The 24,528-nt window shown below is 47.6% G+C and overlaps 1 protein-coding gene across 2 annotated transcripts in view; it reads right to left on the bottom strand.

Moving 5' to 3' along the window:
- SFXN5 (sideroflexin 5) overlaps positions 1-24,528 on the bottom strand; it is a 198,000-nt gene that overhangs the window by 140,850 nt on the left and 32,622 nt on the right. For both annotated transcript variants that reach the window (XM_078149254.1, XM_021001098.2), the window contains exon 3: positions 13,040-13,117. In XM_078149254.1, the coding sequence (XP_078005380.1) occupies positions 13,040-13,117 (78 nt within the window). The remainder of the gene's footprint in view (positions 1-13,039; positions 13,118-24,528) is intronic.

Raw genomic sequence — 24,528 nt, 5'->3', positions numbered from 1 at the left:
TCTGCTCACTTCACTCTGTTTCAGTTCATGTAAGTCTTTCCAGGTTTTTCTGAGATCATCTCGTTTGTCATTTCTTATAGCACAATAATATTCCATTACGATCACATACCACAACTTGTTCAACCACTCCCCAACTGATGGGCATCTCCTTGATTTCTAATTCTTAGCCCCCACAAAAAGAGCTGCTATAAAGTTTGGATTCAGTCAAAGGGCCACTTCTGAGGACCTAGAGGGCCTCATGTGGCCTCGAGGACACAGGTTCCCTACCCCTGGTCTAGGTTTTCTTGACACTACTTTCTCCTGCTCCACCTCAGTCTCCTTTGCTGGATCTTTATCCAGGTCACAGCCACTATAAGTGTCCTGGAGCTTGGTCCTGGGCCCTCTTCTCTTCTCTCTCTACAATATTTTACTTTGTGATTTCATCAGCTCCCATGGATTCACTATGTCTATACTAATGATTTTTAAATCTACATATCCTGCCCTAGCCCCTTTCTGCTTGTCTCCACACTAGTATCTGCAACTACCCATTTAGACATCTTGAATTTGATGTCCATAGACATCTTAACTCAACGTGTCCAAAAAATCAATTCATTATCTTTCCCCAAAATCTTTCCTCCCTATTACTCTTGAGGCTAGCACCATCCACCCAGTCCCCCAGGCTCACAACCTAGGTATCATCTGTAATTCATCATTCTTTCACCCCACCCCCCCAAATTAGACCTGCTGCTAAGGCCTAATGATTTTACCTTTCTAATCTCTCTCATCTATGTCTCCTATCTCCTCTGACACTGCTACCACCCCAGTGCAGACCCTCACCTCACACCTGGATTATTACAATAACCTGCTGGTCAGTCTCTCTGCCCGAAGTCCCTCCCCACTGCAGTCCAGCCTCCACTCAGCTCCCAAATTGATTTTCCTAAAACACAAATTTGACCCTGTCACACCGCACTCCCCCCCAATAAACTCTAGGTGTTCCTATCACCTGTTTAGCATTCAAAGTCCTTCATAACCTGCCCCCATCCACATCATTCCAGTCCTCTCTCATCTTACACACAATCCCAACACTCACACCCACACATACTCTGTGATCAGGAATACTGGCCTCCCTAATGTTCCTTGAACAAGACACTCCATCTCCCAACAGCAGGAATTTTCCCATCCACCCTGTCCCCCTACACATACACACTTTGTAAACTCCAGTGATTCCCTATCACCTCCAGGATGAAAGACAAGATGTCGTGTTGGGCATTCGAGGCCTTTCATGACCTGCTCCTCCTACCTTTCCAGTCTTCTTACACCTTCCTCCCTGACACAGACTCTTCCATCCAGTGACAGTGGCCTCCTGGCTGTTCCTTGAATAAGACACTCATCTCTCAGCTCCAGGCATTTTCTCTCCCTCATTTCTGCTGCCTTGCTTTTCTGGCTTCCTTCAAGTCTCAACTGAAATCCCACCTTCTACAGGAAGCCTTTCCCAATCCCCCTAAACTCTAGTGCCTTTCCTCTCAAAACAATTTCCTCTTTATCCAGCATATGGCTTCTTTATACATATTTGTTTGCTTTTCTTCCTCACTGGACTGTGAGAATCTTGAAGAAATGGTCCTTTTTTGGCAGGCTTCTCCTTTTTGGTATCCCCAGGGCTTAGCATACTGTCTCGTACACAGTAGGTGCTTAATAAATGTTTACTGACTGATTTTACTGGCTGTCTCTCATACCTACAATATTTTCCCTCATGTCCACCTACTGGCTACTCCAGCTTCCTTTATGTCCCAGCTAAAATCCCACCTTCTACAGGAAGCCTTCCCCAACCCTCTTAATTCCAGGGCCTTCTCTCTGTCAATCGGGTTCTATTTATCTTGTATATAGCTTGTTTGGGGCAGCTAAGTGGTGGAGAGGATAGAAAGCCGGGCTTCAAGTCAGGAAGACTCATCCTCCTGAGCTACAATCTGGCCTCACATACTAGCTGTATGACCCTGAGCAAGTCACCCTCTTTGCCTCAGTTACTTCATCTGTAAAATGAGCTGGAGAAGGAAATGGCAAACCACTCCAGTATCTTTGCCAAGAAAGCCCCAGAATGGGGTCACGAACGGTTGGACACTGACTAAAACAACTGAACAAGATAGCTTGTTTGTCCAGTGGTTTCTATGTGGTCTCCCCTATTAGGTTGTGAGCTCCTGGACGGAGGGACTGTCGTTTACCTCTCTTTGTATTTGCAATGCTTAGTGCAATTCCTGACTGGTTGATAGGCCCCTCCACCTCACTTGTTTATTTCATTTTTATTTTTGATGATTCCTCAGGACCTTAAGGGGAGAGGTCCAACCCCCAGAACCATGGCCCCAGACAAGCTGATTATGCCCTTAGCTATTAGGTATCTCTTCTCTGTCCCATAGCACAACTTCTCTGTAAACCTGGAAAGCATAATCCTGTGTACCCCTCTTCCCTATTCCTTTGTAGAATGAAATAAGGCAATGGCAAAAGGTCCTCTGACCGGCAAAGCTGGCTCTATGAATGGTTAGAAGCAATGGCTGCATACGATGTATGACTTTACAGTCTCATCTGTGATATTTTAAAATACACACTTCCTTAAGTAGAAAAACATCAGAGGATATAGTCTCCAGAAGAACCCTCTTAAAATACGGATGTTACCAGGCAGGGAACTGGGGGGCCAGGAATCTAAACCTGTCCCACAAATACAAGAGGCTCTATCAGCTTGGATGCATTGATTACATTTGGTCAGAAAGCCAAGAGCAAGCCCCTGAGGGAAATGGAGGGCAGGTTAGACGGTGTTGATGGGAAATATGAAAGAAGAAAATCCTTCCAAGTTAATGCCTCATCCCAGTCCCAGCAGCAAATCATTACAGCTTTGTTCATCTTACCTTTAGAGCTTCAGATTCTGGCCAGCAACCAGAAATGCAGCAGCCTAGACCAGAGCTGCCACGTTCCTTTCCAACTTGAGCTTTCATTGTGATTTCATGGATGTTATTATTATCAGCTGCCAGTTCACTATTCCCATTAGGGGCTGGTAACACATCATATTGATTTGCTAAGCCTGGCACAACAACCAATTGTGCCATTTCCCTTCTGATTATCAGTAGTAGCACTTAGCACAGTGCTTGGCACATAGCAGGCATTTAATAAGTGTTTATCGATCAACTACTAGCTGCTGATTTGTGCCCTCTTAATACGCTAACACTCTGCTCGATGGAAGATACCGCTAATGACCGTATTTGGCTCTGGGTACCCCAGGAAGGACCTTGGCCAGTGGGAGGATGGCAAAGGACCTCAGGCTTGTGCCATCTGACCTCTGACGGAACTGGTGATGTTTAGCCTAAAGGAGACTCTGGAGGGGTGAGGTTGGTAACTTCACTTAAAAGGCTTGCTTATGAAATTGCCAAGAGGCAATGGAAAGGTGCCTGGTGGGCATGATTCGCTGTCACAGATGATAAAAAAGAAATGAAGAGGAGACAGTGTAGAGGATGGCATGAGAGTCGTCAGTAACTGGGAAAAAATGAGGGGTGACTGAGGGTACCTGGTATCTGCCCACTGGCAATGGGACTGAAGTCGCCTGCGCACTGAGCGGCAGCCCTTGGGCAAACCTGCAGAGAACACAGCTGGGGTGTCCAGGAGGAGCCTGCTTGGACGGGCTGCATCATTAATGGTAATGTCTAAAAGGGTGAGGTCATGGTAGAATGCAGCGTTAGCGGAGGGGAGAAGGGAGGAGACATGTTCTATACAACCCCAGACAGCAGGAGCAATGGGTTTAAATGCTGAGACAGATGTGTGCCAAACACCAGGAAGTAGTTCCTAATGCTTGGCACCATCTGACACTGAATGAGATGGGCTGCCTCAGAAGGACAAGGCTCCTCCTCTTCAATGGTCTCCAAGCCAGACCAGATGCCCGATGATCAGGGATTCTGAAGCAGAGATTCTTGGTCAGGTTTGTGTTGGCATGGATGGCCTCAAAGGTCCCTTTCAACTATGACATTCTGGGAAGCTAAGAGTTTCCATTAATTAAATGAGAGTGAATGGGAGGGAAACAATGTGTAATCAGACAAATCAATGCAAAATCTATCCAAATATAACAGGAGGAGAGAAGTTCTAATGGGGGGCAGGGGATCAGGAAAGGCTTCCCATAGGAGGGCACCCTTTCATTGAGTTGTGAAGGCAGGCAAAGGTGAGGAAGAGTATTCCAGGCACGGGGCATAAGCTGTACAAAGACAAGGAGATGGGAGATGTGTTGTCATGGAAGGAGAATGGCAAGGAGATCAATGTGGCTGGAAGAGCCAAAAAAACCAATGCCTCTTAAGATCACGTGGGGGCATTGATGCCTTCTGTGCCTAGGAACAGGCGGGCCTCAAAGGAGACCAGAGAACAGAGGCCTTTGGATGGTACATGGGGTAGGAGGGATGCACCTGCCTTGGAAAAAACCTTGCGCTGCAGTGGGGATGAGTCACTCCCTCCCTGCCTGCCTCCAAGCTTCTGTCAAACCTACTGCCTACCCCAGAAGACTTTGGGTTAGAAGGTATTTTTAAGGCTTCCAGTGTGGGGAGAGCTAAAACATTCTGCTATTTTCAGCTGGGCCCAAACAGGTTCCCTGCCCTCATTTCCTCCTTCCCTGCAAGAGAGGAGGGGGGCCACCATGCCTGAATCTAGCAAGCTGAGCTCCCACCTCCCAGGCAGGGCCTGAGGGAACTCTGAGCAGTACCTTCCTCCTAGATTTGGGGTCAGGATGGGAGGAAGAGTTGTACCAAGAAGACCCCAGCCACAAGAGAAATTCTCTGCTGTGAAGGCCACCAAAGTCTTAGGTGGGTGACTGGGAACCCTCCAGATCTCTTCAGAGAGATTCTTATCCCACCATTGTGCAGAGCCAGGCTTCTGCAGGAGGCCAACAGGCTGGGGGAGATGGGACCCTGAAGACCAGATCTCTGAGGAGTCCAGAAAGTGCTGGGCCCTGTTTCATCATTTGCTCCTTCCCTTCTTGTGGCTGTCAAGGACCAGAAGGACGATATGGCTTGGTTGGTCAGGGCCCAAAGAGGAAGGATCTGAGTTTGACCGGCAACAGCCAATGGAGCCCAATTAGTGCTGCTAACTGGAACTGGGAAGGTGGGGGGGAGGAGGCTTCTGCTGGGAGGGGATGGGGGAGGCCATCTGTTCTCTGGGCAGAGAGACCAAGCGGCCGCCTCGTGCCACACACGCCCATGTTCCCCACCAGCCACCAGATGGCCCCTCGGTCATTGCTAGCACATACCAGAATGGGAGGGGAGGTGAATGCCACATCTCACCCCCTTTCCTGTGACCATCCTACACCCCTCTCCACCTGTGGGCACTGTTCCTTCAAGGAAAACAATGAGACAAAAGGGTACAGGGTGGACTTTTATGAACTGATCAAAGGATGGTAGGGAGGAGACCTGGTTTCATTCCCCAAATCTCAGACACTAGGAACAGAAGCCCCTCCCCCAAACCCCTAGGGGGGCTGGAAAGAGGCCACTGGAGGCCACATCTCATCCGTCCTCCTTTCCCCAGAACAGAACGACTATGGAGGACTCGTTTCCTCCAAAGGCAGCCCCAAGCTGGGAACAAAGACAGCCTGTGGAAGAGGTCAGAAAACTGCCTGAAGAATGGACAAAGGAATTTGGGGTCTGGAATCAGAGATCTAGGCTTGGACCCCAGCTCTCTACCACTTTAGGTAAAGCTGTTTGCTTTTCACCTCCTCAGTTTCTTCGTCTGTAAGATGAGGACATTAGACCTGGTTAACTGTAAGGGCCCTTTCCACTCCAAATCTGATAATCCTAGGACTCATCTTGTGCTATAGAGAGTTCCCTGGCACAGAAAGTATTTAAGGAGGGGATTCACATGGCAGGTGGAGGCTGGGGCTGATGAGCCCCGACTTACCTTTTAACTCAGACCTTCTGTGATCCCTTTAATTGAGTAGTGAAGAGAGGCAGAAGTGAGGAAGGAGGTCATTCCAGGCACAGACAATAACCCGTGCTGATCCCTAAAAGACTGCAGAGAAGGGCCATCCCTGTCTGGCGTGGTGCAGTCAGAAACACTAGAGCTCAGCCTCCAACTCTGGAACTTACTAGCTGTGTGTGAGATCTTGGATAAGTCACCGAGACTCTCCTTCTCAGGTTCCTTGATTGGAAAGCGGGGTTGTTGTTGGGCTCAAATGAGCTCTGGATAGAAAGCCCTTTGTAGACTCCACAGTGCTGTGCAAACAGCAATCGATCAATCAGTCAACATTTATTAGGCACCTACTGTGTGCCGGGCACAGTGTTATGATTGACAGTGAGGACAGTCACAGAATTGTGATCTAGAGACCCAATCAGGTGACAGAGCAGGGACTGTATTAGGCTTTGTGCCAATAGCACCAGTGGGCACATAGTAGGTGCTTAATAAATGCTTGTTGACTGATTGAGTTGGGAGCTCCTGGGGACTCAGTTTTGTCACTTGTAAAATAAGGGGGTTATGGTGCAGTAGATAGAGCACCAGCCCTGTAGTCAGGAGGACCTGAGTTCAAATCTGGCTGTGTGACCCTGGGCAAGTCACTTAACCCCAATTGCCTTTAAAAAAAAGGGGGGGGGGTTGGACTACATGGCCTCAGAGGTCTCTTCCTGCTTGGATCCATGAGCCTTTGCATGACCTTGGGCAAGTTATTTACTGCTCTGGGCCTCAGTTTCCTCATCTGTAAAATGGAGAGGGGTGGGCTCTGAGGCCCTTCCAGTTCTAGATCTCTGGACCTAGGACTGTGGGGAGCATGGGCCTGTGCCACACTGGGATGACTGGGAGACTGAGTCTGTGTCCCAAATGCTTCTTCCAGAAGTCTCCTCAAGACTGTTTCCATTCTCCCTAATGGGAGTTACCTTGAATTACAAAGGTCTACCCCTGCCCTTATTCTCTCTTGTTAAGGGGGAGGGGTGCATCACTATTTTGTCTTTACATTTTTTGCCTTGCTGGGAGGCCACACCCCAAAATGCAAAGAGGCAGAAACAGGAGCCAAGAAATCTGGGTTCTACCCCCATTAAAGACACTTACTAGTTGTGTAACCATAGGAAAGTCACGGAATCTCCCAAAGCCTCAGTTGTTTCACCTACGAAATGGGAATCTCGATATTTACATGCCTGAAGCTATTGTGAAGCAAGGGTTCTGTAGACTTTAGATCTCTAGGAATTAGGTCGCTTTCTGGGTGGTCCAAATAAGTGACTGTGATGATAGGTGCTGAGTTCAACGGTTCTGGTGACTGATCAAGGGCAGTTTGGACTGAGATGGAACAGATTCCAGCTGAGCAGTTGATGAAAGAAGGGTGGGGGGACATGGAGGGGAGAGAACTAGAGGAAAATAAGGTAGAATGGAATGAGTCAGTGGAGAGTTCATGAATTAGCCGAGAATAATCTGGGGAAAGTTGGGATCAAGATCTAATTCTTACTTACAACATCACTGATGTGAAAATATGTCTAATAGGAATGTATATGTATAGCCTATATCAGATTGGGGAGGGAGTGGGGTGGGGAGGAAGGGAGAGAAAAATTTTAGACTCAAAAGCTTATGGAAGTGATTGTTGATAAATCAAAATTAATTAATTAATTTTAAAAAGAAAAGGTTGGGATCAAGAAGGAGAAAGTTAGGTACAAGGGAGGGAAGAGGAGGCCAGTGAACACCAGAGTTACAACTAAGGCAAGATGAAGCGGCTCTGACCCAGGCACTGATGTAGAGCAGAGGGATGGGCTTCATTTATTTTGCTCCCCCACCATGTTCTCATAAGTTGCCTTGTTTCTTGGACCAGGTACCATGCTCTGGAAGACTTAACCTTCCCAGCTCTGAAACTCCTACCCTAGGGTCTCCAAGGACCTGAGTGTTTCACTTTCCTTCCCTATTATCTTTCTCTTGCTCCCCTTTCCATTCCGGGACTATAAATAAATCAATACTACCACTATGGGCAGAACGGATATGCCAAGCCCTAGGCCCCACTCACCATTCCTGTAACCAAACCAAAATACCCACCCTGGCCACCACTACCCTATATATGATGCCTCCAACTAGGTTGCCAACTTCTTAGAAGGCAGGACCCTCTCTTTTCTATATCTGTAACTCAGGGGCTTAGTAGTACGTGCTTAACAAGTATGTTTTCATTCATTCCATCCTTCCCTCCCTGTGGAGGTCCAGTGATCACCATCCTCAGACCTTACCATCCACTGATGCCCCAGGCTGAGGCTGAAGAGCCAAATCATGGGCTCATGGAGAGAAGGAGGAGGAAAGAAAGAAAGGACAGGCTGCCTAACTCTTCCCTGCCACAGCCCCATCCCAACTATCCTCTGGGTCACCCACTCCCTGACTACTTTTTCCCTGGGTGAGAAAATTCCGAGTTATGCCTCCAGTAAAACCATTTTAAAAGTCTCACATTGCCCTTGTGGGTTAGAGAACAATCCAGTTCAGTGGATTCAGAGCCCAGGGAATGATGGACCCATTGATCTCAGCTGATGATGTCACTCTGGAGGAAGGTCTGTGGTGCAGCTTCCCAGAGATCAACATCCTTATCAATGACTTGGATGAAGGCAGACATGGCAGGCTTCTCCGATCTGCAGATGTCCCAAAGCTGGGAGGGAGAGCTAACACACTGGAGGCAAAGTCCGGATCCAAAAAGATCTTGGCAGCCTGGAATGGTGGGCTGACTCCAAGAAGACAAAATGGAATTGGGATAAATGTCAAGGACTATACTTGGGTTCAAAAAACAAACCTCAAAAGCCAGGGTGGGGAAGGCTTGGCTAAAGAGGAGGGTGCCTGGAAAAGCTCTAGGCACTGTAGTGGACGACAGGTTCAATATGAGTCATCAGTGGGGCAGGCCTGCCAAAAAATCTAATGGTATATGTACGCTAAGCTACCTTTAACCAGCAAGAGAGTTCCATTCTCCTCTGCCTGGTCAGGCCTTACATGGATGAGAGGGGTCTAGTTCTAAGCATCCAAGCTAGAACAAGTTAGAAAATGTGTAGAAGAAGGAAATTGGGTCCCTGAGAGTCCTGGAGCATATGCCATAGTATTGAAGGTATTGGGAACATTTGGCATGGATACCAGAAGGCTCAGGGGACTTGTGTTAGCTGCCTTCAAGGACTTGGGAGGCTGTCATTGTGCAAGAGGCCCAGATTTGTTGCTTGGCCTCAGGGGGAAGAACCAGGAGGGAGAGGCAGGGAAACAGATTAGCTGGATATGAGGAAAACTTCCTGACGATGAGAGCTGTAGAAAAGCGGATGGGAGGCAGACGGGGATGGAAGCGGAGTCTCCAGCTCACAGAGGAAAGCCACACCAATATACCACATAACAAACAAAAGCCCCCCAGACTGACGAAGTCTTGCTGGGGTCTGGACACAGGCGACGGAGAGTTCAAAGGCAATGACACATGTTATGGCCATAGGTGGATTTAAGGATGTCTTGGGATTTCTTTTCCCATTTTTATTGGTTTTTGTTATTTATTGCCCTGGCATTCCTAAACTGGGAGGCCTTGTCTCAATGCCAAGGAAGAAATGACAGTACCAATAGTAGTCCTCTGTGCAGCAGGATAGGCCCTGTGGCTTGGAGAATATGTAGATGAGGGCTGCTTCACAGGCCCAGCCCAAGGCCACGATGGCAGGTCGCCACTGATATCCAGCGCACAGACCTCAGGCAACCATGATGCCTCATCTGTGCTTGTCCTCTTCGACCCGTCCTTCGGTCCCTGGGCTCTGACAGGTGGGCTTTTGACTGTCCTCACTCAGAACCAGGCCTCCACATCAACCCCTGGCCATTGCCACCCCATGCCACTGTCTGAGAAGCCTCCTCTCCAGCTACTCTTTATGCACGGTCTCCCCAGCCTGAATGTAGTCCTCAGTCCCCAAGGGCAGAGACTCTCTCTTACTCATATGTGAATCCCCAGTGCTCAGCACAGCGCCTGGCCTGTAGCAGGTGCTTGACAAAGGCTTCATCATCCATTCGTTCATGACCCACGGGGGAACCAAACTTTTATTTCTCTTCTCTTCCCCTTCCCCACAATTAAGAATTGCAGTACTCAAAGAGGCCAGAGTGTGGATTTGGGAAGAAGAAACACTTTGTCTGTCTCTCCACCAATCAAGATTCTGAGAAGTTTAAGGCCAGATGGAGAAGAGGGGAATGTTTTGGGGAACATCCTCACGGCCCACTTGGGGAGATGAGGTCTCTCCTGTACGGAAGAGAATGTCAGGAGAATGTCTTCTGCTTTCTATGTGGGCTGCCATGATGATCTGCATTGGTGAAGGCTGAGTCCCAGGAGTTCCCACACCAACACAAATCTATCCTTGACACGTAGCCCCCAAATAGAGGACACTGGCCCAGTCTGCACAGATGCACCACAATGCCAAGGGGTCACCGGTGCTCTTGGGAATGATCTCCTGAAGCTATAAGTGAAGGAGCCTGGTAAAAACCCTAATGTGTTGGTCCTCTATCAGCACCAGCAGAGAAGTGGGAGCAATCCACCTGAGGGTTCCTGGATAAGTGAGGCGGGTATGAGCCAGCCATTCCCCCTCCATTCCTTCTCTCTCATTCCTAGAGAGAATCACCACAGCTTCCCTGGATTCAGAGAGGTCCCTGTCAGATCCAGGAGACCCAGACCTTGGGCCTTCGCCTGAAACCTGGCCTGCCACTTACTTAGGGGAGGCAGAGTCAGAGGGGCTTCATACTACCTGTCAGCAGGCCAGGATCTAGTTCACGCTCTGCACCTCCCTAGCTGTGTGAACTTGGGCAAGTGACTTTACCATCTGGGCCTCAGTTGTCCTCATCTGTAAAACGAAGGGGTTAGCCTGGATCAGCAATTCTTATCCGCTAGTCTGGCACAGTCTCATGGCAGGTAAGACCTTTACTTCCCAGGGGCCTTACTTCATAAACTCTATAACCGAAATGGGTTCTTTTCCCTTCCTCCCACCTCCAGTTCTCTCCTCCTTGGCTCCCCAAATCCTCCCCCTGAACTGTCAACTGGGGTCACAAGGAGTCCCAGGGGAGAGGGAAGCTCTTTTATGGTCTGCAGCATTGTTTGACAGGGGGTAGTGTGGCCTAGGTATCTCTGAGAGCCTTCCAGCTCTTCCGCCTTGTGCTAGGGGGGAAGGGGAGTGCTTGAGCTTTGAAGGAAATCTGGGATTTCCTGAGACTAAGATGAAGACGAAGTATGTTCCAAGCAGGGGAGATGGCCGGTGCCAAGGTGTGGACATGCAATGTCATATGTTAGGAACAGCAAGTCAGCCAGTTTGGCAGCAACATGGTGGATGCGAGGGGAAGTCATATGTAAGAAGGCTGAAAAGGTAGGTGGCAGTCAGGAAACTGACAATAATGGGGTTAAGTGCCCCCCCCAAAAAACATGCACATACACATACACATATGTACATGCATATATACATATATGTACATGTGTACATGTAAATGAATGTTCACACATATTACTTTTTTTTCCTTTCTGGACTCAAAGTACAGTTTTCCAAAACACCCAGCCCTTCAGTAATGATGAACCTATATACTGAACTGAACTGGGCCAGGGCAACCTCTATCACAGCCTATGGAATAGCCCACACAGGACTGTGGAAAAGAGAAGCATTGAGGGGGAAGGACTGATTAACCCACCTTATCACCATCCCCTACCCCCTCCCAATAAAACCACCACGCCCCCCCAACCCCAACCTATGATAGGGGATAACCTTATAGCAAGGGCTTTTGGGGGTCACAGAATTTTAGAGTAGAATTTAACCTTAGAGATCATCTGATCTCACCCCCTTCTCTTATAACAGAGGGAACTGAGGTCCAGACAAGTTACAAGGGATCTGCCCAAGGTCACAAAGGCAGTGGCTATCCGAGCAGGGCTGCGAGCTCCTTGAGAGCAGGGGCTGTCTTCTGTCTTTCTTTGCATCCCCAGTGCTTAGCACAGTGCCTGGTGCCTACTAAACGTTTACGGGCTGACCAGCTCACTGAGGTCTGACTCCACACCCAGTGTCCTTGCCCTTAAGGCAGCCTGGCCCTATCAAGAGAATGCTGGGCCGCAGTCTGGAAGAGCTAGGTTCGGATCCCATCTCTGGCACTACTAGTTGTGTGACCTGGAGCAAGTCACTTATTGCCTTGAATCTCAGTTTTCTCATCTGTAAAATGAAAATAACAAGACCCATAATCTCTATTTTATAGGGTTGTGATGATGCTTGGAAGGGACATCATACACAGAGCACTTTGAACATTTGAAAGCACTGCAGAAGGGTCCTGATCGTTATCATTACACTACATGGTGCCACCCACCCCCTTACAACCCCTTTGATGGGATCCATAGCTTTATACAGAAGCTCCCCCTCCAGGGATAAAAGACTTTATGGGTTTTAAGAACTTTGAAGGAATTATCAGTCTCCATAGAATGACTGAAAATGTCTCATTTGTTCAGGAAGAGGATGGAAGCATCCTCAGCTTGGAAACAGTGTGGTTAGTTAGCACTGGTACTTAACAAGGAATAGTACCTCAAAAAAAATTAAAGTCATCTGTTCCAACTTAATCTCTCTTCTCCACCCCCCTTCCCCCTTTCTCCTCCCTCTGTCTATATTATCCCTGAAAAACAGGTTTCCTGGGCAAGGAATTTAAGGGAAAAAAAGAAAGGGAAAGAGGTAAGGGGTTGGGCCAGGCTCTGGTGGTCTGAGTGAGGCCAGGGGCCTCTCTCTACATTGTCCAGAGCCTCATTAGCCAGGCCTGTCACTTTCCTTCTTCCTTCTCTGTGACTCACTCACCTGAGACACCTCCTCCCTCACTGGCCCACCAGCCAGTCAGTACACCAGAGGATGGAGATCAGAAGTAAGAGGCAAGGGGGGATTTCCAGTGGCCCCCAAGATATTTGGGGTTCCCAGAATTAGGAGAAGCAGTTATGGGAATAAGAATGGAAGGCTAGGGGCTAAATAAGGTTTGGGGATTCACCCTGGAGGATGTGTGCCCACGGGTGGCTCAGCCCTGGCATTCACCTGCCTCACCCACCACAATCTCCACCCTTTCCCCTAGATCCACCCCAGCCAGAAATCTGTGGGCTTACCTGCTCATTGGTGACCCCTGGAGGCAGCGTCCCATGCTTATAATCTTCTAAGAGCTGCACAGCTTCTTTAAGGCGACTCTAGGAGGGGAAGGGAAACACAAGGGGAACAGTCAGGGGCATGAAGCTTCCAAAGTGGCACAACTGATGACTGTGCTCACAGGGTACTGTGCAGGAGCTGGGAGAACCGCAGGACAGCCTCTGCCTCCCAAGGCTTTCATTCCAGCTAATAACACAGACTGGGCATAGCCATAAAAAAATGAAGACCTACACATGGTAGCCTTAGTAAGGGCTACACAGCGGATGTGCAATACCTCTAGGATAATAAACAAAACTACAAGCTTATTCTTCAACATAGAGAACAAGCAGTATGTACTAAGTACATGCTGAGTAAACATGGAGAGAATAAATACAAATAAATACAAAGTAACTCAGTGAGTCAGAACAAATCACATTCTCTTGGCCCTCTTTCTTAGCCAAGGTATTGGGCCTTGGGTGATAGAACAATGAGAAGACAGAGTCCCTGCCCTAGGAGAGGTTACAATCTAGAGGAGAGCTGGGATAGGATTCTAGCTAAATCATGGAGAAAAAAAAAGTGCTACAAAAAGATAACAAATATTTATCAAGGGCCTACTACATGCCAGGCACTGAGCTAAATACTTTAAAAATATGATCTCATTTGATCCTCACGATAATTTGGGAAGTTAGGGGGTATCATGATATCCATTTTTACAGCTGAGAAAACTGAGGCAGACAGAAGTGAAGTGACTTGCCCAGGGTCACACAGCTAGTAAATGTTTGAGGCTGGATTTGAATTCAGATCTGCCTGACTCCAGGCCCAGGGCTTGACCTACTGCCCCACTACCAAGAGCGCTGAACAAAGAATGGTCTTTTAAAAAAATTATTATAAGCTTAAATTTTAAAAAATTTAAATATACAAAGAAGAAGAAATACTATACATGAAACTGACACCTTCAGATATTTGTAGTTGGTTTTCTAACACACACACACACACACACACACACACACACACACACTCATAGGATGGTCCACAGATGTAGAGCTGAAAGGACTATGGAAGTCATCTCAGCCAGGGCCTTTATTTTATAGAACAGGCCTAGGAGAGAAGGAGTGACCTCCTCTAGGGTCACACAGGTCGTAAGTGCAGAAGCCAGGACATGAACTCAGGTCTTCTAACTCCAAAGATCAGCTCTGTCCACTACATCACATTCAGTCAGTCACCAGGTATTTATTATGCACCTACAGTGTGCCAGGAACTGCGGCTGCAACCAAGAATACCAGTGCTTTCCATATGTTATGTCGTTTGGCCCTTCCAACGACCCTGTGGAGGAGGAACTGTTATCCCCATTTTATAGCTGAGGAAACTGAGACAGCCAGAGATGAAGTGATTTGCTCAGGGTCATACATGACGGTACCGGGCTGGGACGGGATTTAAGCCCAGATTTTCCTGATTCCAAGTCTACCATCTATCCACTGTGCCACCTCACTGGCTGAAGGAGAAGCACTAGCACCTGAGGGGTATTTGGAAAGACCTTAGATAAGAGTTGGGGGATTTGGGGCCAATTTGGCTGTGTACAATGTGTACAAGATGTGTACAATGCATTCGTCTGACTCTACCTTCTTCACTGAGACTATTACATCTCAAAATGGGAAAGAGCATTAAAGAAATACTCATGGGAAAGATAGCCTCGGGACTGAGCCTTGAAGGATGGACAGTACTCACTTATTACTTGTGGCCTGTGCTTCTGCTTCTCCCTCTGTTCCATGAGGGGGCTGGATTCAGCCTCCCTGGGTCTCTGTTTCCCCATCTGCGTAAGGATGGGCTTGGACTAGCTGGCATCTGGGGTTCCCCCTTTGCCTGCTCTAGAACAGGGGTCCTACGCTCTGAACAAGTGATGAAGGAGGCTGGGAGAAAAGGCATTTCAGGCAGTGAGAACACTGAGGGCAGACTCGTAGAATCTGAGAGTTGGGAGTGTCCGCAGTGGCCAGGTAGTCCAACTGAAACACAAAAAGAATGCCCCTTCTGATACATCCAGAGAGGAGTTACTGGGGCTCTGCTTGGAGACCCCCAAAGAGGAGGAGCCACCACTTCCTGAGGAATCCCTTCCACCTTTTTCCTGACATCAGGCCCAAGGGCAAATGTCCTCTGGAGCCACTCATCCACATGACAGCCTTTCCCATACATGAGGACAGGCATCATGTCTTCCCTGAGTCTTCTCTTCTCCAGTTTCTTGGCCCAGAGTTGACCCTGAAGCATTCTAGCTGCCATTCTCTGAACACTCTTCAGCCTATCAAGGCCATTCTTCAACTGGGACAACCAGAACTGATGACAATACTCTAGATGAGGTCTGAGCTGACTGGGGCAGCACCCAGCAGATCTCTCCTTTCCAGGTCCTGGAAGCTCTGCTCTTGACATCTCACTGCTGACTCACACTGAGCCTGTAGCAGCCCGAGGGGTAGAGGTTAGAAAGTGCAGAATGTGTCTGAGGAACACAGAGTCTTAGATTTAGAGCTGAAGGCAACCTTGAAGATCCCCTAGTCCTGCCCTGTCTTTTTATAGAGGAGGCCACTGTGATCCATTGCTCAAAGTGACTAGTTGGGGAATTGAAGGCAGGTTCTCCATCTTCAAATCTAGCAATTCCTGTTAATTAGCTGGACTGGAGACTTAGAAACAAATACACACGCCCATCGGTGTTCTATCAGCTCAAGGGCATAAACTCCCGGGGAAACTCTTTATTCAATAATAATTGCTAGGAAAACTGGTTAAACCCGTGGTGATTAAAAAGTTTGAGAGACATAATTTCTGGGTAATTTAACCATTTTATTAATAATGTCAGCATTTTAATAAAACAATGGTCATTTGGCTGACCACAGACAATCATGGTGATGGGCTCATAGCTTATATGCCCATTGAAAGAGGGGTGGCAATCAACTCTGATAGGCTAACAATTAATGAGAGAATGAATATTACAATAAGTGGCTGAACCTATTCAAATGAACCTTGATTATGCTATTTACTTCAAAGTTACTCCCAGCCTTGGGCAATCTATTAAAAGAATTTGTCTCCACCCAAACCTGAGTAGAACACAATGGCTTCCCCATGGTGGAAGTGGAGTATGAACAAGATGGTTAAGAAGGTTAGTCCAATCTCATTATCAGTACTGTTCTTCAAGAGACTGAACTTTTGAAATCAGGACTTTAGAAAAAGGGGGAAGGGACTCGAGATCTCCCCAAATCATTAGTTATTAATAATCATTTCTCTCAAACCAGCATTTCTACCACATCATACATAAATTCCAAATGGATGAATGGTCAAAATATGAAAAGTCACATTTCACATCACATACAGATGGGGGATGCGGTGGAGTCGGGATTTGTAACCTGACACAGGGTAAAAGTGATGGTTGGGAAAAATGATTTGCATCAAACATCCCTGACAAAAGGCTGCCATCTGAAATCTTTAGGGAACTGACACAAATCTATGAAAGGGCTGGATCTGATGACCTCAGAGGTCCTTTCCAGCTCAAGTTTTATTATACTAGGAATAGGAAGAATTCAGAGAAGCATAGGATGACTTCTATGAACTGACACAGATTGAAGCAAATAAAGTCAAGGAAACAATATACAAGACTACAACCACGTAAATGTAAAGAACCAAAACAGGGACATTAAAGGCTATCTAATTATAATATCCACGTTTAGTCATTAATTGTAACGGCCCCAGAGAAGAGGAGAGAAAATGTCTCTCACTCCCCTGTTTGCAGAGATGGGGGTCTACAGATATGGAATTTTGCATGTCTGATTAGACATGACTGATGTTGACTGGCTTTGCAGAAAATGCATTTTCCTCCTCTTTATTCCCCCTCCTTTTTCTTTTTTGACTTTGTAACAAGGGATGGTTCTCTGGGGAGGGGAGGAGACAGGAGAGAGACATATTTAGAAATGAAGGTGATACAAAAATAAAAGCTATCAATGAAAATAAAATTTTAAAAAACTTAAAGGATACCTGCTGTGATTAGGTAGAGTCTGAAGGAAGATGAAAACCTTTGGCATGACCTCTAGGGAGAAAAGGGTAGAGAACCAAGGAAGACAATAAGTGTCCTTAAGGAATTTGCCATGTTGGGGTAGGTTCAAGAGACCAAATAGAAACATATCAATAGGCAAATATATCCATCTGACCATAGGAAGCTCTCAAAGGCATCTAACATGCTCATAGCAGTGCTAGGTACAAGGCTTGCCCTAGGTGAAATCATGAAGTGGACAGAACAAAACTGCCTTAGAGCATCCTCCCAGGTATTCTTCCCCTTTGATAGAACTTCTCCCTGCCTCAAGTTTCTCCCTTCTCCTTCTCCAATCCATTCTGCAAACAACTGCCAAATGGATCTTCCTAAAGCAGAGCTCTGACCATATCACTCCCCTGCTCAAGAAGGGTCAGTGGCTCCCAACTGCCCCATGATAAAATACAAACCTCCTCAGCCTGGTTTGGTTTAAGAACCTCCACATTCAGGGTTCATCCCATCTTTACAAACTCCACACTCTCTGCTTGAGACAAACTGGCTGACTTTTTGTTCTGTGTCTAGAACATTCCCTCTCCATGTCTAGAATGTACTTATTCCAAAGGTTTCCTCCATACGTACACTCCAGAGAATTTACACTGTACATATTATGCATAGACTTCTCTGTGTATATGATGCTTTCTCTCTATAGACTTTAAGCCCCACAAGGGCAAGAACTGTTTCAATTTCTCTTTCTCTCCTCAATGCTTAGTATAGGTCTTGGCCCATAGTAGACAGTCAATAAACATTTATTAAGCACATACTATGTGCCAAGCACTTAGTAACTATCTGTAGGACTGAATTTCATTTAAGTCACTCCCTTACCTCCCAAGCTGTTGGGCAGAGGCCAAAGCTGAAGAGGGGATTCTCCCCCTCAGAAATCAGCACATCTATGGCTCCCCCATACAGCCTCTCAGCCTTCCAACCTCCTTCTCCTCCTTGATACCTTTTTTTGGGGCTTGGGACCATAGAATCATAGAAAGTTGGGAGGGGCCTTAGAGGCCGCCTAGTATAACCCCTTCATTGTAAAGAAAAGAACACTGAAGTCTGGGGAAACTCTAGTGTCTTCCCTGCTTTAAGGATAGCCACGGTATTCATTTTCACTTGGGGCAAAAAGCCTGTCAGATGAGTGACAGAGGGTCAGATTAGCAGAAGAGTGACAGCTTCAGCAGACCTCAGCCACAGACTCAGTTCCATGCTGGATGTGTGAGACCTTGGAAAAGTCAATGATCTCTCAGTCGACAGATAACACTTAGCCACAGAAGGGCACCAACTGCATTGGTGGAGAATGTTTCCTTATCAGGACTTTGCGGTGCCATAAAAATCACAGATTTTAAAACCCAGATCAGAGGGAAAAGAGTATGTACAGCATCCTCTACTCCAGGATTACCTGGGCCCCACTGTTCCCCCCAATGCCCCATCCCCAGCCCCTCCTTGTACCTCCCCCACCCTATCCAAATCTGATCCCCAAGATAAGAGCCAATATTAGCCCAGACACCTCAGTATTTATTTAACTTGAATTTTAAGCCTTCTCTTTAATTAATTCTAATTAATTAAAATAAGAGGTGTTTGTTTCAGATTAAATTATTTTTTTGGAGAGAGTAAGAATTTCAAGGCCCACCAAATTATACTCCAAAGCAGTAGCCATCCCCAGTTCTGGCTACCCAAACACGCAGAGGAGGCCAAGGTCATGGCTCCTGAGGGAGGGGCTAAAGCCAGTGGACAGAGGAAGGAGGAAGTCCCATGGTTCTAGTCAGGATAAAGGAGCAGATAGGTGGGGAATCTTCCAAAAAGAGAAAGGACTTTCTCAGGGAAACAGCTGCTCCCCAGTGTCTGAGCAGGGCCTGCTGACGTGTAGAGCAGGGAGCCCGGCTGGCAATTAAAATTCCACCCAGCTCTACCCCATCTCCCAGCCAGCCGAGCTCCCACTCTGCTGTGTTACAAAGAGCTTTAGAAAACATCTCCCAGCTCAGAAGGCAGGGGGATGAGGAAAAGGTTTTCTTTTATGGGAGCCATTGCGGCTGCTGCTTCCCTGCCTGGAAATCCATGGACACAACTGTGGAGAATATCATCCTATAGTCACCAGAGCAACATCTCTCCCCACCAATCAATAAGGAGAGCCCTGTGCTCTGCCCTTCAAAGCCCGTCTGTAGCCCCGCAGTCCCAAGACTCCAGGCTATGGAAAGCAGACTAGACTGTAAGCCCCTTAAGGGCAGGGACTAAGTCATTTTGGACTTGGTAATCCCAGTGTCTAGCATGGGCCCCCAAAGGTGCTTAACAAATACAGGCAGAACGGTTGAATGAGAATGTTCTGTTTTGTTTTCTTTTCTTCCCCCATCTCCAATTCCAGCTCTGTGATATTCTAAGAGCAGGCCTTGCTGCTGGCCATCACACAGATTATCTGCCAACCTATAAGTTGGCCAAACATAGAGAGGGCGTGAGATGGACGCAAAGACAAATCCCTTTACAGAGTGGCAAATATGCTGTGTGGTTACACTTAAACACACATACACACATGCGTGCACGCACATACACACACATCACAATGTGGGTATATGTATATATGCATATGTGTATATGTGTGTAGCTATGTATGTAGATACGTTAAAAAAATTTTAAAGATTCTCCCACGTGTTTCAGTCATGTCTGACCCTCCATTATCCCACTTGGGGTTTTCTTGAAAGATTCCAGAGTGGTTTGCCATTTCCTTCTCCAGCTCAATTTACAGATGAGGAAACTGAGGCAAACAGGATGAAGTGACTTGCCCAAGGTCATATAACTGGTAAGTATCTGAGTACAGATTTGAACCCAGGAAGATGAGTCTTTCTGATTCTAAGCTCAGTATCCACTGTATCATCTAGCTGCCCATGCCATGGTCTAGCCATGGTTCAGAGTAATCATAACATACAAGGGAGCTTTAGATATGAAAGTATTTGTTAACAAGCAGCCTGGAAGAAAAGTGAGAGTAGATGAATGTGGCCAAGCCTTTCCTCAAGAGAGGAGAAAACATATCTTCCTCCCCTCTCTGCAGAGGTGGGGGACTACAGGCGTTAAACACAGTATACACTGCCAGGCTCAGTTGACGTGTCAGTTATACTTGACTGCATTTCCCCCCTTTCTCTCTTATTGTTTGTTACAAGAGATTACTGAAGAGGGAAGGGAAACAGAGATGACATAAAAACAACAGATATCAAGAAAATGTTCAGATAATAATAACAAGCATCCGTCAAAGCCTGGGGTTATTCTTCTTGCAAAAGGGGAGGTGGAAGAGGAGGAGGGAGAGATATACAGAGAGAGGAAGGGAGAGGGACAGAGAGATGGTATGGAGAAGAAACTTAAGAGCAGCTCTCCCTAAGGCTTGGTTGTCTCCAGGAAGCTGCCCAGAGCAGGGTACTATGGCTTGCTTCAATACTTCAAAAAGCCCACTAGGGGGCGACTCCCCCTACCAATGCAGACCGTACCCCATCTCTGCCTTAATACACCATTTGAGGCACTGTTGTGTTCCTCATCCCCTTCACTCTCCCATCCTTGATAAGCCTCTAAGAACACAGCCTGGTTGCTCTCCAACCTGAGGGCAGGGACTGTTCCATGGTTCCAGAGTCTAGAATGGTGCCTGGTATGCAGCAGGTATCTAATAAATGCCTATCACATGCTTGATTTATTCTTTGGTCACAAAGACTTTGTGGCCTATTGGCAAACCCACAGTGAAGGCCTTTCCAACTCGGGAGGCCCAGCTGGAGGGCTACTCTGCTCTAGCCCTCAGACTGCATGAGAGAGCAGAGGGAGGGAGAGACAAAGCAAGCCCAATTTCTGTGGACGTGTGCCAGCGTCACCACAACCTGGGCGGTCAGCGATAGGCAAGCACGTGTGACCTAGAATAGAGGAGTGGACACGAGGCCAGTAGGAGAGGACTCAGTGACCCAAGATGTGAGCCTGCAGGAGGGGAAAGAGAGAAAGAACAGGCACTTTTTAAGGGCCTACTGTGTGCCAGGCAGTGTGGTAAGTACTTTACAAATATTATCTCATTTGATTGCCACGACAATCCTGGGAGGTAAGTGCTGTTATTACCCCCATTTTACAGATGAGGAAATTAAGGCAGACAGGTTAGTTGACTTGCCCAGGGTCATACAGCTACTAAGGGTCTAAGGCCAGATTTGAACTCAGATCCTCCTGACTCCAGGCTACTGTCTCCACTGTACCACCTAGCTGCCTTCTTAAACTTCTCTACTTCCTCACTTCATTAGGATTCTCTGCCCCACCCTCCAAAAACGGTAAGGTCCAAGGAAGGAACATCGGAAAGAAATGGGTCCTGGTCCCTCAGGATCCATGGACAGGTCGAAGATCCAACCCTCGGCAGGCACTGATAAAACAGCTACTGCGTGCAGAACGCTGTCACTGGTGTGGGTAAAGTCCAGGGGTTAGTGGAGTCAGGGTCCCTGCTGACTCACAAGCAGCGGGGCAAACCAGGCCTAACGCAAAGCATTACACAATCTGAGAAATGGAGAATGTGAGGAGGAAAAAATTCTTCGTGAGGCCCAGGGGACATCAGGCAGCTTCGAAGCAGGACTTTTAAACATGGGCAGAAATAGGGGCAGCAAGGTGGTGCAGTGGATAGAGCATCGGCCCTGAAGTCAGGAGAACCTGAGTTCAAATCCAGCCTCAGACCAAACACTTGACACTTACTAGCTGTGTGACCCCGGGCAAGTCAGTTAACCCCAATTGGCTAAAAAAAAATAATAATAATAAAATGAAATAAAATGGGCAGAAATTCACCAGATGAAGACCAGGATGGGGGGCTATCAGGCAGAGAGACTAGTTGAGTAAAAGTGCACAGCTGGGAGAGCACTGGGGAGCACAGCTAGGGGTCAAAGAGCTACCCAGCTGGCTTAAAGCATGGAGTTTACAGAGCAGAGTACAGAAGTGACAACACTGAAAAGGTGGGTTGGTGACAGACCATGGAAGTTCTTCAGTCCCTGGCAAAAGAGACTGAGACTTGACTCAGGAGGCACTGGGGAGGTACTGAAGATTTCTGAGCAGGGGAGTGACCGTAGCAGATCTATGCCTAAGAAAGATTATTCAAGCAAGTGAGATGGGCAGAGAGTGGAGGCAAAAGGATCCCTCCAGCAGACCTGGATGGTCATGAGGGCCAGCCTCAGTGGGATGACTGTGGGAGTAATCATCACAGTCAACTGGAACATGCCTAGATAGTGCTTTAAAGTTTGCATTCACTGCCACAGGAGCCTCACAAAACTGTGACACTTACACGGACTCCAGGCATTATTCTTCCTTTACAGGTGTGGAAACAAGCTCAGGGAATTCCAGGGACTTGCCCAGGGTCACAAAGCTCAAAAGAGTCAGGGGTGGGATCAGAACCCAGGTCTTCCTGACTTCAACTCCAGAACTGTATCCGCCATGTCTCCTCTCATTCACTAAAGTACTGCGGCTCTCCGTCACCTCCAGGATCAAGTTTAAATCCACTGTTTTGCTTTGAAAGCCCTTCAAAACCCAGCCAGGGGCAGGGAACCTGCAGCCTTGACCTAGGCCCTTCCCAACCTTACCACTCTTCTTACACCATAAAACGCTCCTCTCTCTTCCCACAAGACACTATTTTCTGACTCCCGGTTTTTTCCCTGGCTGTCTCCCATGTCTAGAACTTGCTTCCTCACTGTCCCTTCCTGTCTTCCCTGGTTAAAGTCTCCCTTCCGTAAGATGGCTTCAGGATGGCTTCCCAGTCCACAATCTTAGCGCCTCCCTCTGCCGACTGTCTCCAACTTATCCCTACTCAATTCTTTTTTTTTTAAAAGGCAATTGAGGTTAAGTGACTTGCTCAGGGTCGCACAGCTAGTAAGTGTCAAGTGGGTGGTCTGAGGCCTGATTTGAACTCAGGTCCTCCTGACTCAGGGCCAGTGCTCGATCCACTGTGCCACCTAGCTGCCCCTCTACCCAACTCTTTACGTGTCGTTTCCCTCATCAGACTATGAGCTCCTTGTGACATGGGGCTGGGTTTGGGTTTTGCCTTTCTCTGCATCCCTAACCCTCACAAGGTGCTTGGCAAGCACTACCTAAATGCTTGTTGACTCGACCAGGCTACGCTGCCCCTCAGACAGAAGACAGGATGGATCACCATGATTCTGATTAGATTACACACTATCATATACAGAGTGTGCATGATTGGATTAGATGATGATTATTAGACTACATATTATATCACATGTCATACACAGTATATATTATTAGACTAAATAATAATGATTATTATTGGATCGTTAGAGGGCGGCTACATGGTTCAGCAGCTAGAGGACTGGGCCTAAAGTCAAGAAAACTCACCTTCCTGAGTTCAAATCCAGCCTCAGACACTTACTAGCTGCGTGACCCTGAGCAAGTCACTTCACCCTGTTGGCCTCAGTTTCCTCATCTGTAAAAGGAGCTGGAGAAGGAAATGGCGAACCGCTCCAGTATCTTTGCCAAAAAACAAACAAATAAAACAAACCCAAATGGGCTCAGAGAGAGTCAGACATGATGGAAATCACTGAACAACAACAATTGCCTAGAATCACACAGCTACAGAGCACTTGGGGGTGGGGCGTGCAGGCAGGCCTTCCTGACTCCAAGCCCAACAATGCCCTATCCACTGCGCTACACTGCCACTTTTGCCGGCCCCACCGGATGCAGCAGAATTGGCTTGCTCTGCTGGATGTGAGAGCTGAGGGAGAAATAATCAAAGAGGATCTCAGAGCTTCAAAAGGGAGGGATGGAGCGAATGATGGCGCCCCAGGGAAAAAGGCAAGTTAAAAGGCAGGCCAGGTTTCAGGGGAAAGACATTAACATCCATCTCGAGTGGGCTGAATTGGCTATGCAGGGAGCCGTGGGGGGGGGGCATGGAAGCAGCAGAATTTAACAAAGGATCTGGGTCCTCCCAAGCTGGCCAACGAGAGCAGCCACCCCACCCCACTCCTGCCTCTTCTCCAAGCCTGTTTCCTGTCACTGAGGCAGCTTCCATGGAGCTGGATGAGGCTCTGTGAGTGATGAATGGGGGAATGAATGGGGCTGTGTTCACATTATTTCCCCCCAACTTCTCGAAAGGATTCTCCAGAGTTTCTATAACAACCGTGGCCGGACTCCAGCTCATTTGGCATCATCACCAAAAGAAGTCCTCCTCCCTCCGCCACTATGGAAAAAAAATTTCAAAAGAGCCTTGACCCTGCCTCAGTTTTACTCAGCAAAGAGATGTGGGGGTGGGAGAGAAGGAAACACATCACTAGAGGTCCCGGAGAGAAGGCCAGGAACCAAAGGCCCGAAGCCTGCTCCGTCTTCTTATTTCTAGGGCACCAGTCTCCAGCTCTGTCCTGAACACTTGGGCCATTCTCACACACAGAAGCAAAGGATACCTCTATCCGAAAACCCTCCATAGGCTAT

Source organism: Phascolarctos cinereus, unplaced genomic scaffold, assembly GCF_003287225.1.
Source record: "Phascolarctos cinereus isolate Bilbo 61053 unplaced genomic scaffold, phaCin_HiC Scaffold_2;HRSCAF=192, whole genome shotgun sequence".
Lineage (NCBI taxonomy): Eukaryota > Metazoa > Chordata > Mammalia > Diprotodontia > Phascolarctidae > Phascolarctos > Phascolarctos cinereus.
The sequence above is the reverse complement of the archived record's forward strand: the minus strand, read 5'-3'. Positions and strand labels throughout refer to the sequence as shown.